The sequence below is a fragment of the Onychomys torridus genome, chromosome 11 (genome assembly GCF_903995425.1).
Source record: "Onychomys torridus chromosome 11, mOncTor1.1, whole genome shotgun sequence".
In the NCBI taxonomy this organism is placed as follows: domain Eukaryota; kingdom Metazoa; phylum Chordata; class Mammalia; order Rodentia; family Cricetidae; genus Onychomys; species Onychomys torridus.
This window is the reverse complement of record NC_050453.1, coordinates 72,116,791-72,129,803: the sequence shown is the minus strand read 5'-3', so window position 1 is coordinate 72,129,803 and position 13,013 is coordinate 72,116,791. Positions and strand designations below refer to the sequence as shown.

Sequence of the window (13,013 nt, the reverse complement as noted above, 5' to 3'; positions counted from 1 at the left end):
TTCTTTGTCTGTGTGGTGAGTACACATGCACATATGTGTGGTGTGTGCTTGTGTGGGGGGAAGCCAGAGCTCAATATCAAATGTCTTCCTCAACTGCATCTCCATATTAGTCTTTAAATCAGTCATTCTCTGAACCTGGATTAGGTTCGGCCAGCTGGGCGGTAAACTCCAGGGATCTCCCTGTCTCTATCTTCCAGCACCAGGACTATACGAATGTGTTACCATAGCTGACTTTTTTACATATGTTCTGGGGAATCTTAACTCTGGTCCTCATGGTTGCAAGGCAAGCACTTTGACCACTGAGCATCTCCTCAGCCCCCACCCCACCCCCAAATTCTGTTCCCATGGTGTCTGTTGTCAACAACCAGCTTGTGGATGCCAACTTGTCCTGAGGGCAAACTGCTTCCTGGAGAACAAGGTTATCCTGGGTACACTGTCAGTGCCTCTACCTGCTCTTTAAATGTAGTATACCCCTAAAATCAGGGTCCCTACAATAGAGACCGGGATTACTCCCTTTGAAATTTGTTCTGTATTCAGGGAATTCTAGGATTTAATAAACTCATGGTTGGGAGCCGTCTCTCTATGACCACTTATTAGGTAATAACAGAGAAAATATCTGGATATGTGGTATGTGGTTCTACATGAGACAGATAGTTTGAACACTAACAAATGAAAGAAAGAAAAACCTTGTTGTCTAGTATAACGTAGGAGCTAATTTAAAGATAGGCTTTCTCTCACTCTGTAAAGCCCTGGACCATGGGGACCTGAGTCTGATGCCCAGAACCCATATAGAAAAATCTGGGGGTGGGGGTGGGAGAGGTGGTGAAGAGTATACACTGCTCTTACAGAAGTCTTGAATTTAACACCTCTACAAGGCAGCTCACAACCACCTGTAACTCCAGCTCCAGGGGAATCCAATGCCCTTTGCTGGAGTCTGAGGATACTGCCCGCGCACATACACATACATTGCACATACACACATAGACAGAGAGCACGAGAGACAGAAGAAAGAGACAGAGACAGACAGACAGATAGACAGAGACTGAGAGAGAGACTTTGATTTTAGTAGTTCTTTATTCACGGACACAGCAACTAAAACTAACTGTCAGAACAATTTTGTCCAAAGTGAAATGGAGTCTGTCACATTCACCGTAGATTCTGTGTAACCTCCATGCAGTCACCCAAAAGGACTCCCAGGATAGCGCAAGCCTGTGAGTTCTTACACCCCAAGCCATCTCCTAGCTCAGGGGACAAGATCCTTTCCTGTGGGAAGAGTTAAGGAAAACTATACACTTAGATCTGGGCTCAAAGTAACGGCTGGACTACAGGCCACACATGCTAACCCCACTTCTCTGGGCCTGTGTTGCAGGGATCATGTACCGGAAGTCGTGTGCATCGTCAGCAGCCTGCCTCATTGCCTCGGCTGGGTATCAGTCCTTCTGTTCCCCTGGGAAACTGAACTCCGTGTGTATCAGCTGCTGCAACACTCCTCTTTGCAATGGGCCGAGGCCCAAGAAAAGAGGCAGCTCTGCCTCGGCTGTGAGGCCGGGGCTTCTCACCCCTGCCCTGCTCTTCAGCTTAGCCCTCTGCTTGGCACACTGCTGAAGGAGATGCCAACCCCTGCTGCGTCATCTGTCTGGCCCGCGCTCTCACCTCCCCGAGTCTCTTCTGGGTGTCCTTTGATTCTGGGTAGACAAAGGGGTCTTTTTGTTCCCTTTCAAGTAACGCAAGATTGCCATGCACAAATACTCTGTAAGCTCTGAACCAATTCAGTCTGAATTTCCGTGTGTAGTTGAAGAAAATGCATGGAGCGGAAAGCCCAGATCTTCCCATCCCAATCCGCGTAGCCACCGCCAAGGCCAGCCTGGAAGAATCAGCCCTTAGAAGTCATTGAGATATGCACCTGCCCTTCCCAAAGCCTTGAGCTTCCATTCTATCTCTGATAAGAGTCAGAGTCTATTGGGGGACTGCTGTATGAAGGTGACTTCGCTTTTGTGGGAGGGAAGAGCCGGTTTCTGCTCAAGGCTTCTGAACTTGACATTCACACGTCTTGCTCCTGCAAACCATTTTCTGTGGTGGAATCAGCTGGTTTGGTCTCTGAGTCAGTCAGTGGTGACTCAGGACTCAAAGGCTGGGGCTGAGCCTCTCTGGGCCTGGCCTCGGCTTGAAAAGTGCTTAAGAAAATCTTGTTAGTTCTCCGGGAGGAAGAGTTCCGCCGGGAGGCTAGGAAGATGAGGGGGCTGCGGGCTGAGCTGGTGCTGGCCTTGGCGGAGCTGAAGTGGGCGCGCAGGCGTTTCTCCTGGTTGGCGTGCTGCAGAGTCAGCCGGCAGCAGAGCACCTCCCAGAACACCTTCCGGAACTGTTGAGAGGACACGTTGTAGAGGAGAGGGTTGACCACGGAACTGAGGTAGAAGAAGGTGTTGGAGAAGGGGAGAAGGATCATGTAGGCCCTGAAGTACGGCCTGGTCCAGTCATGCTTGGGTTTTGCTGCAGCCATGATCCGCCGCACCTGGTTTGGCATCCAGCACACGGCCAGTGTCACCACAATCAGTCCTGGGCAGGCAAGAACAGGAGAGAAAAAGAGATGGGGGAGAAAAACAGCATGAGAACAAAAATAAATAAATAAAACCCATAAAATATTCAGCCCTTGGTTCTGTTGCTTACTGGCCAGGAAACGGTACCAATTTTTCAACGCTGTGCTTGACGGCTTCTTTTTGCCACTGGCAAAGGAGAATTTAACGCTGCTTCAAGCTCAGGGGACTTGGCTATGTTAAAGAGCGTTAAATGCTTTCGACAGTGTATTTATACCTGTGGGTGCCCGTTAATTTTCAAAATGTTTTCGTTGTTGCGCGTGTATCCAGAAAATATCTCATGTTGGCCATAAATCTGGTTTTGTCTTTTTTGTTTCTGGATGGTCCCATAAGCTATAGCCATATTAGGTGAAAATGGTATTGTTTTGTAAACAATGACTGAATGAAGAAGATCCCGTGACATTCTTAAGTCAAATGGAAGTTGTTTCTCTTTGGTTAAACAAATATATTTTATGGCAATGATTTTTGCATCCAATTCCAGGAGAAGCAAAATCAGGGACAGATTATTATAGAGAAGTACCACTCAGCCCCCCGCCCCTTGTGCATGAGACACTGGCTAGCTGGACAGTCACTTGAATGCCCTCTGCTTGAATTCCGCCTTACCTAACCACAGCCACTTGTACAGTCCTGACGCAAAACAAGAGATTTTTCATATACATGTAGATGAAGTAATATATAAATATACGTCCCAAAAGATATACACACCTCTAAACATAATGCTTCTATCTATTTCAGTTAGGCAATTTCAGAATCAATCCCCCTCCTACCTTCACATGGGAAAACAAATTATCCCGAACACCCAAATCTCTGAAACTCCTTTTGTATACAGACAGGGGTACACCCTCTGACTCTGTAGCACCGAGCTGCAGTGTGGATGGCCAGAAATGAGCAGGTCCTACGGAAGAGGGTGGTACTCTGCTCACCCCCTTCCAGACACTCATTTGGATGCCCCCACGCTTTCGTTCTGGCTTACATGATCACAGACTCTTCTTTACTCTGACAAACACCTGGAATCACAAGATGGTGAGACTTCACCGACCAAACAGGAAAAGAAGCCTTGGGAATCTTTCGGGCTTTCTCTTCTCAGGAAGCTGAGCAGCCAGAGCAAAAATTCCCATGAGAGGGGCTGATATCTTAAAGCAAGACTGATGGGACCAGTGAGATGGATGGTCAGCAGTTAAGACCTAAGTTCTGTCCCGAGTACCCACATCAGGCAGATCACAATGTTCTGTCACTCCAGCTGCAGGGGGGATCTGACACCTTCTGGCCACCTCAGCACCTGAAGTACTGTGCACACTCCTACCCACACATACAAAATTAAACATAATTTTTAAAAATTTTTCATTTTACAAGTATTCTTCCCATTCTGACACCAATTTTCTAGGTAACTACAGAGAAATAACAACCAATAGTCACTGTTTCTTGCCTAGAGTACATGGTAAATAGATCAATAGTTAATGGTCCAGGGCAAGCAGACATGTTCATAAGCCCAAGGTTACCCCAAGTATCCTGTGGCTGAAGGAGGATGAGACCTTGACAGTACATAACTCAGCTGCCCCCAAAGACAAAGCCTCCAAACAGAGCCATCTGTCAGCAGGGAGGGCCTGGGACACTCTGGTCCTTTGGGAATTTCTAAGGATTCCTTCTGTCAAACCTTAGCCAGGGCTTTGAGATATAAACCAATCTGCTTGTTTCTCCCCTTTGAATTTGCTTTCCTGAGAACAGTCAGTACATCTAAGAATAAAATAGACAATGCAACGTATTGATTCGATGAAAGAACAAAATAAATAAATAAATACTATCTCAAGTCAAAAGCAGATTCCAAATCGCCTTGTTACCACTGCTGGATAAAAACAGCAAAAATAGACACTTTCTGATTAAAAAAAAAACAAAACAAAACAAACAAACAAAAAAAACACTTGCACAGGAAGCCAGGACTTTGAGGAGCTCCCAGCCACCCAAGCTGGATTTGTTTTGAAGTTACATAGTTCTGAGTGACTAGTTCAGTATTGATTATGAAGGAGAACAGATGCCTGATATATGAGGAAGCCACATATTTTCACAAAGCTTCACGTTGTTTGTTTGTTATTTGTTTGTTTGTTTCTGTCACTGAGTTTTGCTGAACAAATCCAGCCATGATCTGAGGATGTGTTCGTTAGAACATGGAACTCGAGCACACAGCCTTCTGTGCGTGCTCTGCGACACAGTGGGAAGTTGCTCTCTGCAGTTCTAGAAAGCTGACTAGAAGCTCCCTGTATGTCCCACAGGCTGAATGTGGCATAGCTCTGAGAGCCAATCAGCAAAAGAGATGAGAGAAGGCAGGGTGGGAAGGGGAGAGGTGTTGGGAGGAGGAGGGGGCACATCAGGATGGAGGGGAGAGATGTGGAGACAGGCAAGAGGTGTTGGGAAGGAGAAGCATCCTAAATCTCCTTCCACAGTGCATTGCCCTCTGCTCTCCTCATCACCGGCTTACACATCCTTTCGTTAGCTTCCTGCATGCACTTGCTCAGCCCAATCATCCTTCATCATCATCCCACCGAAAGAAGATTTTAGTTTAGTTTAGTTTAGGTTTTGTTGTTGTTGTTGTTGTTGTTGTTTTAAGAAGTGAAGAAGGAGGAAGAGCAGGGGGAGGGGGAAAAAGCCCAGTGTCCAGGTGATGAAAAGGGATGGGCCAGACTGTGATCTGGAGCTCACTTTGTAGTTCCAGCCAGGATTTGTGAATTGAAATGAGATAGTAAATGGCAGCTGGGTCTGTTTGAGTGAGTAGCAGCAAATGGGAGAAGAGATCAGAATTCCTCAATGAGAAGGAGCCGGGAAGGAAGCTAGGCCTTCTGGCTGTGGAAGTAAGCTGGTAGGACAGTGAGTTCAGACTTGGAAGAAGAAAGACAGAGTGTGAATAGAAGTGGATGGGTTCTAACCGGTACAGACAAGCAGGTCTAGACATAGACTGGGGAGCTGGGAAACAAGCTTCCTCCACTCCAGCTTCTGTGCTGGGCACTTAATCCTCACATGGGATTCTCTTCTCCTGACAACCCAGAGACGTCAACGTAATTAGGATCTTCACTTAACCTGCCCATCTCCAAAACCTGTGATGCAGGATCCCTCGTACTCTCAAGATGCAATACTGTCAATGTCTCCTATTTTCAGTTTGTTAAAGAAACACAGGTAATATGGCTACTGAGGTGGCTTAGCTGTTAAAGTGCTTGCCTCCCAAGAGTTCAGGGCTCTGGTACCCAGGTGAATGCTGGATAGACAGGATGAAGAGCCCACCTGTAGTGCCAGCCTTGGCATGTGGATACCAGGGATTCCTAGAGCAACATGGCTCGTAAGAGTAGCCAAATCGATGAGTGCTGGGTAGTCAAGCCTTGCTTCAGTGGATAAGGTGGAAGACAATCAACTTTAGGCCTTCCCATGTGTCAACATACATATGCAAACATGCATGCATGTACATGCACATACCACACACAAAGAGACAGACATGAAAATGGAAGAAAAAAAAAAAAAACAGGCAAGAAAGACGTCATTAACTGTGACCCACATATGTCACTCTACCCACTGAAATAACAGAAGCCATACATTTAATTTAAAATTTTTCAAGCACATTAAAAATGACATCAGTGACAACACATTTTGATTAATTAATTGATCTTCTTCATTTATTTTATATACCAGCCATAGTTTCCCCACCCTCCACCTCCCTCTTACCCCCATCCACTCCTCCTCCATTCTGAAAGGGGCAGGCCTCCCATGGGAGCCAACAAAGCAGGACACATCAAGTTGACTCAGGACCAAGCTCCTCCCCCTGCGTCAATGTTGGGTGAGGTAACCCAGCATGGGGATTGGGTTCCCAAAAGCCACCTCAAGCACCAGGGACAAGTCCTGATCCCACTGCTAGGAGCCCCACAAACAGAACAAGCTACACAACTGAGTGACAAGAATTTTCATAATGCTACGTAACTCACACACATACAGCTGCATTTCTTATGCAAGTAAAATATGGAATCATTATGAAAATATCATTGGTGGGATTTTTTTTATTCTTCACTCACCCCTGCCCCTTACTAACTCCCTAACATGTACACAGTCAGCACCAAGGACCCTCTTAAGTATCTTGCATTTGCAACACTACCAAGCATTGCTGAATTGGATTTCTGAATGTGTATCCCTGACTACAGTGTAGATTCTGTTTTACCAGCCTCTCACTAGAAACCCTTCCGTAAAAGTGTTGGTCACATTATTCAACATCTACATTGTTCTGAAAGTACAAAGATGTCTTCTGCATGTCCCATCCCAAACTCTGACTCTCGGGAACATACAAGTCATGCCAACTGCCTGGCAGAGCTGCTGACATATCCTTCCCCCACCTCAACTTGGAGGTGAGAAAAATGGTTGCCATTCTGTGTTTAAAATGGTAATTTTGTTCTAGGAAAATGGGAATCTGGGTCTACAAGGTGCCACCAATGGCAGTCTGGGGCATGTGCCCCCGGGCAGTGTGAAATTTCAGCCAGCCTTTCTCGAACAGGAAGCCAACTAACCCCTTTGTGCAAAATTTATCAATTCACAATGACAGGTAATTGCTCATTGTTACATTTGGAAAAAAAATTCGTCCTTTTCCACGATACGCTGTTGAGACTAAATACCATACCTACCATGTCCAGAGGTAACTTCCTATTTTGGCTGTTTGAAATTGATTCAACTCCAGTCCCAGCTACTCTACAGCTAACATAATGCTTTAAAGTCTTATTCATGGCTTAATGGAGTGCATTAAAGATTTGACTAAATTTATGTTTGGCTGCAATCAATTTAGACTTTGTATTACATTTGGGGGAAAAAAATCTATACTGCTTTGGTCTATGTGTGCAGCATGGAGCCCACGTTTCAACAGCGTGAGTGTGAACTTGAATGAAGATTGGCGCACTGAACCCTCTCACGTAGAGCGGGTAAACTGTCTTCACCGGATTATTAATGGGTCAGTATTATACCCCAGACAGCACCACGCTTTGGATTTTAAAATACCTTCATATCTTATCTGCTTCCCCACATAAAGCATGTCTGGTTTTGCTCCTCCATCACCACAATAAAGTGACAAGACCCATTAGACAATGACTCACACACATCCTTGGCAGAATGATGTTTACAAACGAGATGCAGGGCTGGAGAAAGGGCTCAGTGGATAAGGCGCTTGCCACCCAAATGTGGGGACTTTAGTTCTTCTCCAGAACCCACATAAAGCTAAATGCCATAGCGTGTGTGTGTGTGTGTGTGTGTGTGTGTGTGTGTGTGTGTGTAATCCCAGCATTTACTATAACACAGGAGGTGGAGACGAGAGCATCCCTGGAACCTCCCAGGCCAGCTAGCCTGGTTTATGTAGCAGCGAACTAGAAACTTCATCTCAAAAAACAAGTTGGAAGGCAAGGACCAAGGCACCCAAGGTTGTCCTCTGACCTCCACGTGCAGTGGGTCCCTGGCACTTGCACAGCTACACTGGCACACATGAACATTGTCCTACCTTGTTTCTGTGTTGCTGTGATAAACACGATCAAAAGCAGCCCGAGGAAGAAAGAGATTATTTCATCTTAAAGGCTAGAGTCCGTCATCAAAGGAAGCCAAGGCAGGAACTTAAGCAGAAACCATGCAGGAAAGCTGTTTATGGATTTGCTCCCAGCTCTACATTCGGCTATCTTATATAACTCAGGCCCCTGTTACTCCCAGAGATGGCAGGAGAATGACCACTGACCCAAATCATCACCGCAAAATTAAGGCAAGCAATGAATTTAAATGAGCTTTCTTATTCATGTACACGAGCTCCCTCCCTGCTAAGGCAGGGTTCAGAGATCAGCATGGGATGTGATGAGGGCAAAGTTTTTATAGCTCAGGGATAGGGGGTTTCCAAATGGGGGATTTAGCAGACAAAATAGGCAGTACTACAGGAGTGGAAGATACACATAACAAGTTAGTAATAATGACCTCCTGAAATAGAGACATGATTGCAAGGTGGTTGTAACAAGGTAGCCATAACAACCTTTTGGGAAAAAAAAAGTAGGGCTGCAAGACAGTTTTTACAGCTTCTTGAAACAAAGATATAGTTGTCATTTCCTGGACTAGACAGTTCAGAACCATTTGTAGTTACGATTACAGGTGGGGCATAGCCCAATCCTAGAGAAACAGATTTATTCACAAACAGGAATGAACCTAGTTTGTCTTTACTATAAGATGACTTTCAAGCCTAAGATGGAGGCAGGCTGGTTCATCGGCCCGTCTGCCTCAGGATGGTACCACCCCCAGTGGGCTGGCCCCTCCTACATCAAGTAGCAGTCAATAAAATCTTCCACAGACATGCCAACAGGCCAGCCCAATGGAGGCAATTCTTTAGTTGTGGTGTCTCTAAGTGTGTGACAAGTTGACAACTGAATCTATAACGTGCATGCACACACAAAGATTAAAGAAACTCTCACACTAAAAACAGAAGCCATGCAGACGCTTGGGTGGTGGCTTGCGTTTGTGATTCCAGATGGTGGCCCCTCCCCAGCTCTAGGGACAAATGACTTAGTTGAGTTTTCACAGATTCATTTGGTACTGCAGCCCTGGACACGGTGGTATTGACTTAGCTAGGACTATGCTCGCCTTTCTCCCCTCTGACCTTTAAGGTGAAGGTCATTATCAAGTATATCCCTGTGGTCATCTCAGAGTCTCAGAAGAGAACATCTCCTGTCACAAATGAGGACATGAAGCCCAAATGGTTTGTCCAATATCTCAGGCCCAGAGCACAAGACTCCCTATCCCATACTCATAGCATTGAGGCACCCTATCTTTGACTACCAATGGAGACTTTTGCGCTATTGCAGTTTGTGGGGAAGAGTCCAAATTTAGGCTTAAGTGTTGATTTGTCAGCATGGGATGCAGTGAAACAGACATCTATACAGCTGACCATAGTCCACGTTAAAACTCAGTACCCCTCAAAGAAGCGTCCATTGAAATTCTTGGGTGCATGATTCCCACCCAAAGGAACATGAAACTCCAACCTGGGACAGCCAAGAGTATTCAGGATACAATGTGACTTTGGAGCATGTGGTGACTCGGCCTACAAAGACTCTATCGATCTGCCCATGCATCCATCTGTCACCTATTTCCTACTTATTCCTCTGTCCATTCACTTATCCATCTGTCATCAGCCTATCTATCATCTGTCATTTATCTATGTATCTATCATCTATATATCTATCATGTATTTTTTATTATCATTTATCTATCTTCCAGTCAGACAGCTATCTATAATCTATCAATTTGTTCTTCTGACCATCCATTTTTCTAACATTGGCCTATGTACTATCTATCTACCTACTTATCAGGCATCTATTCATCTATTATCTATCCCTCATTTATCATTCATCTGTATCTCCATTCACCCATCCATCATATATCATATCTTTTCATCTGTCCACCCAATCTTCGATTCATCTATTATCTGTCATCTAGCTAGCTACCTAGCTATTATTGATTTCTCACTTGTCTGTCTACCTATTTATCTGTCCATCTATCTTACATTAGTTCCTATAGAGAAATTGTTATTAAGCTAGGTTTGGTGGCATCATTTGTAATACCAGCACTAAGGAAGTGGAGATAAGTGGATCCCAGGAGCTTGTTGGCCAGCCAGCCTAGCCTATTTGGGCCAATTAGGGACCTTAGCTTAAACCAAAAGTCTGGTGCCTGAAGAATAATACCCAAGGTTGTCTTCTGGTCTCCACATGCATGTGCACATGAATTTATACTCAGACAAATATGCACAAATACACAGAAGGTTGCTATTTACTAGTATTGACTGAGTAAAAGAGACCTGGGAAATTATATCTATCCTAAGAAAGGTGGTTTGTGTGATTTGAACAAATCCCAAAGAGTTCCTTTCTTACCTGTGTCAGAGGTCCACTTTACTGAACTATAGAAACCTTGTGGGTACAGTGGACAGGCTGAGGGTTATGGAATTTCTTAGTTACTGTGTTCATTTTGCCTCTTTCCTACCCATGTCTACTTTATAACTTAACTCTGGTTATAGTGCACAAGAACTAAATATTTCATTCTTTCTGGTTGGTTTCTTTGTTTCCCAGTTCATACTCCCTGGAGTGTCCTTATTCATGTGGCAGACACTGCTTGATTGACAGTGTTCTGTTATGGACACTGTCTGTCCTAGGCATTGATGTTGGCAAGAGCAAGGTAACCTCAGCCTAGTTTGCTCAGAACTGTAAGAAAGGTCAAAGCAGAGGGTTAAGCCAGAAAAAGCTAGATTCTAACCAACTTTCCCACAAACAGGAACAACCAGATTTTTTTTATGAAAGGACAGAAATGTCAACTTGACACAGCCTAGAGTCACCTGAGAAGGGAGTCTCAACTGGGGCATTACCTATGAAACTGGCCTTTGGGAGACGGTTTGGATTATGAATTGATAAAGAAGCACCCAGTCCACCGTGGGAGGTACTATTCCCTCTTCAGGTGGTTCTGAGATATATCAAAATCTAGCTAAGCATAAGCCTGTAAATAAACCAACAAAACGTGCCTTCATGGTTTCAGCTTTAAGTTCCTCCTTGAGTTCCTGTCCTGACTTCACTCAATGAACTGCTGGGAACTGGAGTGATAAGCCAAATAAACCTCTTCTTCCTCCAAGGTGCATTTGGTCAGAATGTTTTATCACAGCAACGGGAAAGAAAGTAGAACAGAAGGGCCAGGGAGATGGCTCAATCAGAAAAATGCACAAACATGAAGAGCTGTTAGGTCGTCAGCACTATATAAAAAGTCAGATGTGCTGGCGCACAGCACAGGGAAGCGGGGGTGGGGGTGAGAGGCGCTGGATATGGAAGGGAGACAGACAGTGGCTCACTGGCCAGTCAGCCTAGCTTAACCAGTGAGCTCCAGGTTCCGTGAGAGACCAAAAGAGCAGTAGAGGAAGACACCAACATCGACCTCTGGCTTCTGCATGTATGTGCCTCCCCCCCCCCCCACACACACACAAGAGTAAGAGTTAGTCTGAAAGAGAGCAACCTAGGCCAGGCAAGACTCAGCAGTGCTCAGAATTGGGGGATGAAATGGTAGCTTATCTTCTGGGCCTGGCAAGGCTCAGTAGGGCTGCAAAAAGGGGTGAGTGAGGCAATGGGAACCCAGCGTGGTTAGAGAACACTCCACCAGGCTATGTGGACTATAAATTAACTTGCATATAGTAGGGTGAAGGAACATCTGCTACCAACTGACATTTAAATTGCAATTGCCAATGGAAAGTAAGCATATGGTTAGTTGAATGCAGAGCCAGAGAGAGACAAATAAACCCCATAAAAGGTTTTAACGCTTTTCCAATTTATATGTTATTGCTTGCCAATCTGCTTCCACATGCTATCGAGGCATTGATCTCACTCCCTGACCTTGCCTGACCCAGGAAGCCCACTTGGGTTTAGTCTTCAACTTCTGAGACAATGGTTCTCACACAAGGGTAAGAGAAATAATATCAGCACGTGGAACTTTTTAAAAATGCTGATTCTTGGGGCTGGGGTATCAACTTAGTGGCTCAGTATGTTTGCTTTGAAAGCATAGGATCTGAGTTCAATCCCCAGCACCCATATAAAAATCTCAAGATGACAGACTGCACCTCTAATCACAGTGCCGAGGAAGTGGAGATGGGCAATACCTGGGCCTTGATGGTCAGACAGCTCACCCTATTTGGTGAGCCCTGGGCCTGTCCTGAAAACCTGAAGTGGGTAACTACTGAGGAAAGTCATCTAAGGTTGTCCTCTGTCCTATAGACAGTCATACGCACTTATGGGATCCTTAGGTATGGCCTAGACTCACTAAATCAGGCTTTGGAGATGTGGGCTCCATGATTTGGAATTCATGAGCCTTTGGGAAATTGTCTTGCTCACTCTAGTTGGAGAGTTATAATGTAAAACATACACAGAGTGAGACTGGGCATCAGTGGGCTCTGGATGGGCTCTCTCTCTCTCTCTTATTTGCCTTTGAGGTACTTCATTTTAACACACATCTGCAGTGTGAGCTGCCAGTAACTAAAAACAGCCTCCCTCCTGTTCATCTCCTTGACAACCACCTGCCCATCTTTGATTCTGTTCTTCATCACCCTTATGCTCTCCATTCTCCGTCTCCATTTTCCCATTCTCTTCTTTCCCATCTCCATTTCTCCTCTTCGTTTCCATGGTTCTCCAGTATGTAAAGCAAGGACATCTCTCTTTTCTCCCTGTCCCCCACTCCCCAACTTGCCCTCTTTTATCTTTTCCAAGTTTACAACTGCAACTTTAAAAGCCCACACATCATTTTCTGGGTCAGTGGCTCAAAGGTCATGATGGTCTAAAGAACTGTGGATACAAAAACGGTGATCAGCACTCATTGCTAAATTTGCCAAAGAAAAGAAGAGGCACGTGGGCTACAACG

At 45.1% G+C, this 13,013-nt stretch overlaps 2 protein-coding genes across 3 annotated transcripts in view; one reads left to right on the top strand and one right to left on the bottom strand.

Moving 5' to 3' along the window:
- Lypd1 (LY6/PLAUR domain containing 1) overlaps positions 1-5,187 on the top strand; it is a 46,305-nt gene extending 41,118 nt beyond the window's left edge. For both annotated transcript variants that reach the window (XM_036202381.1, XM_036202380.1), the window contains one exon: positions 1,370-5,187. In XM_036202381.1, coding sequence (XP_036058274.1) covers positions 1,370-1,605 — 236 coding nt within the window. In that variant the 3' untranslated portion in view covers positions 1,606-5,187. The remainder of the gene's footprint in view (positions 1-1,369) is intronic.
- The window catches only part of Gpr39 (G protein-coupled receptor 39), a 200,618-nt gene continuing 189,646 nt past the window's right edge, over positions 2,042-13,013 (bottom strand). The window contains exon 2 of the mRNA XM_036202378.1: positions 2,042-2,553. Coding sequence (XP_036058271.1) covers positions 2,042-2,553 — 512 coding nt within the window. The remainder of the gene's footprint in view (positions 2,554-13,013) is intronic.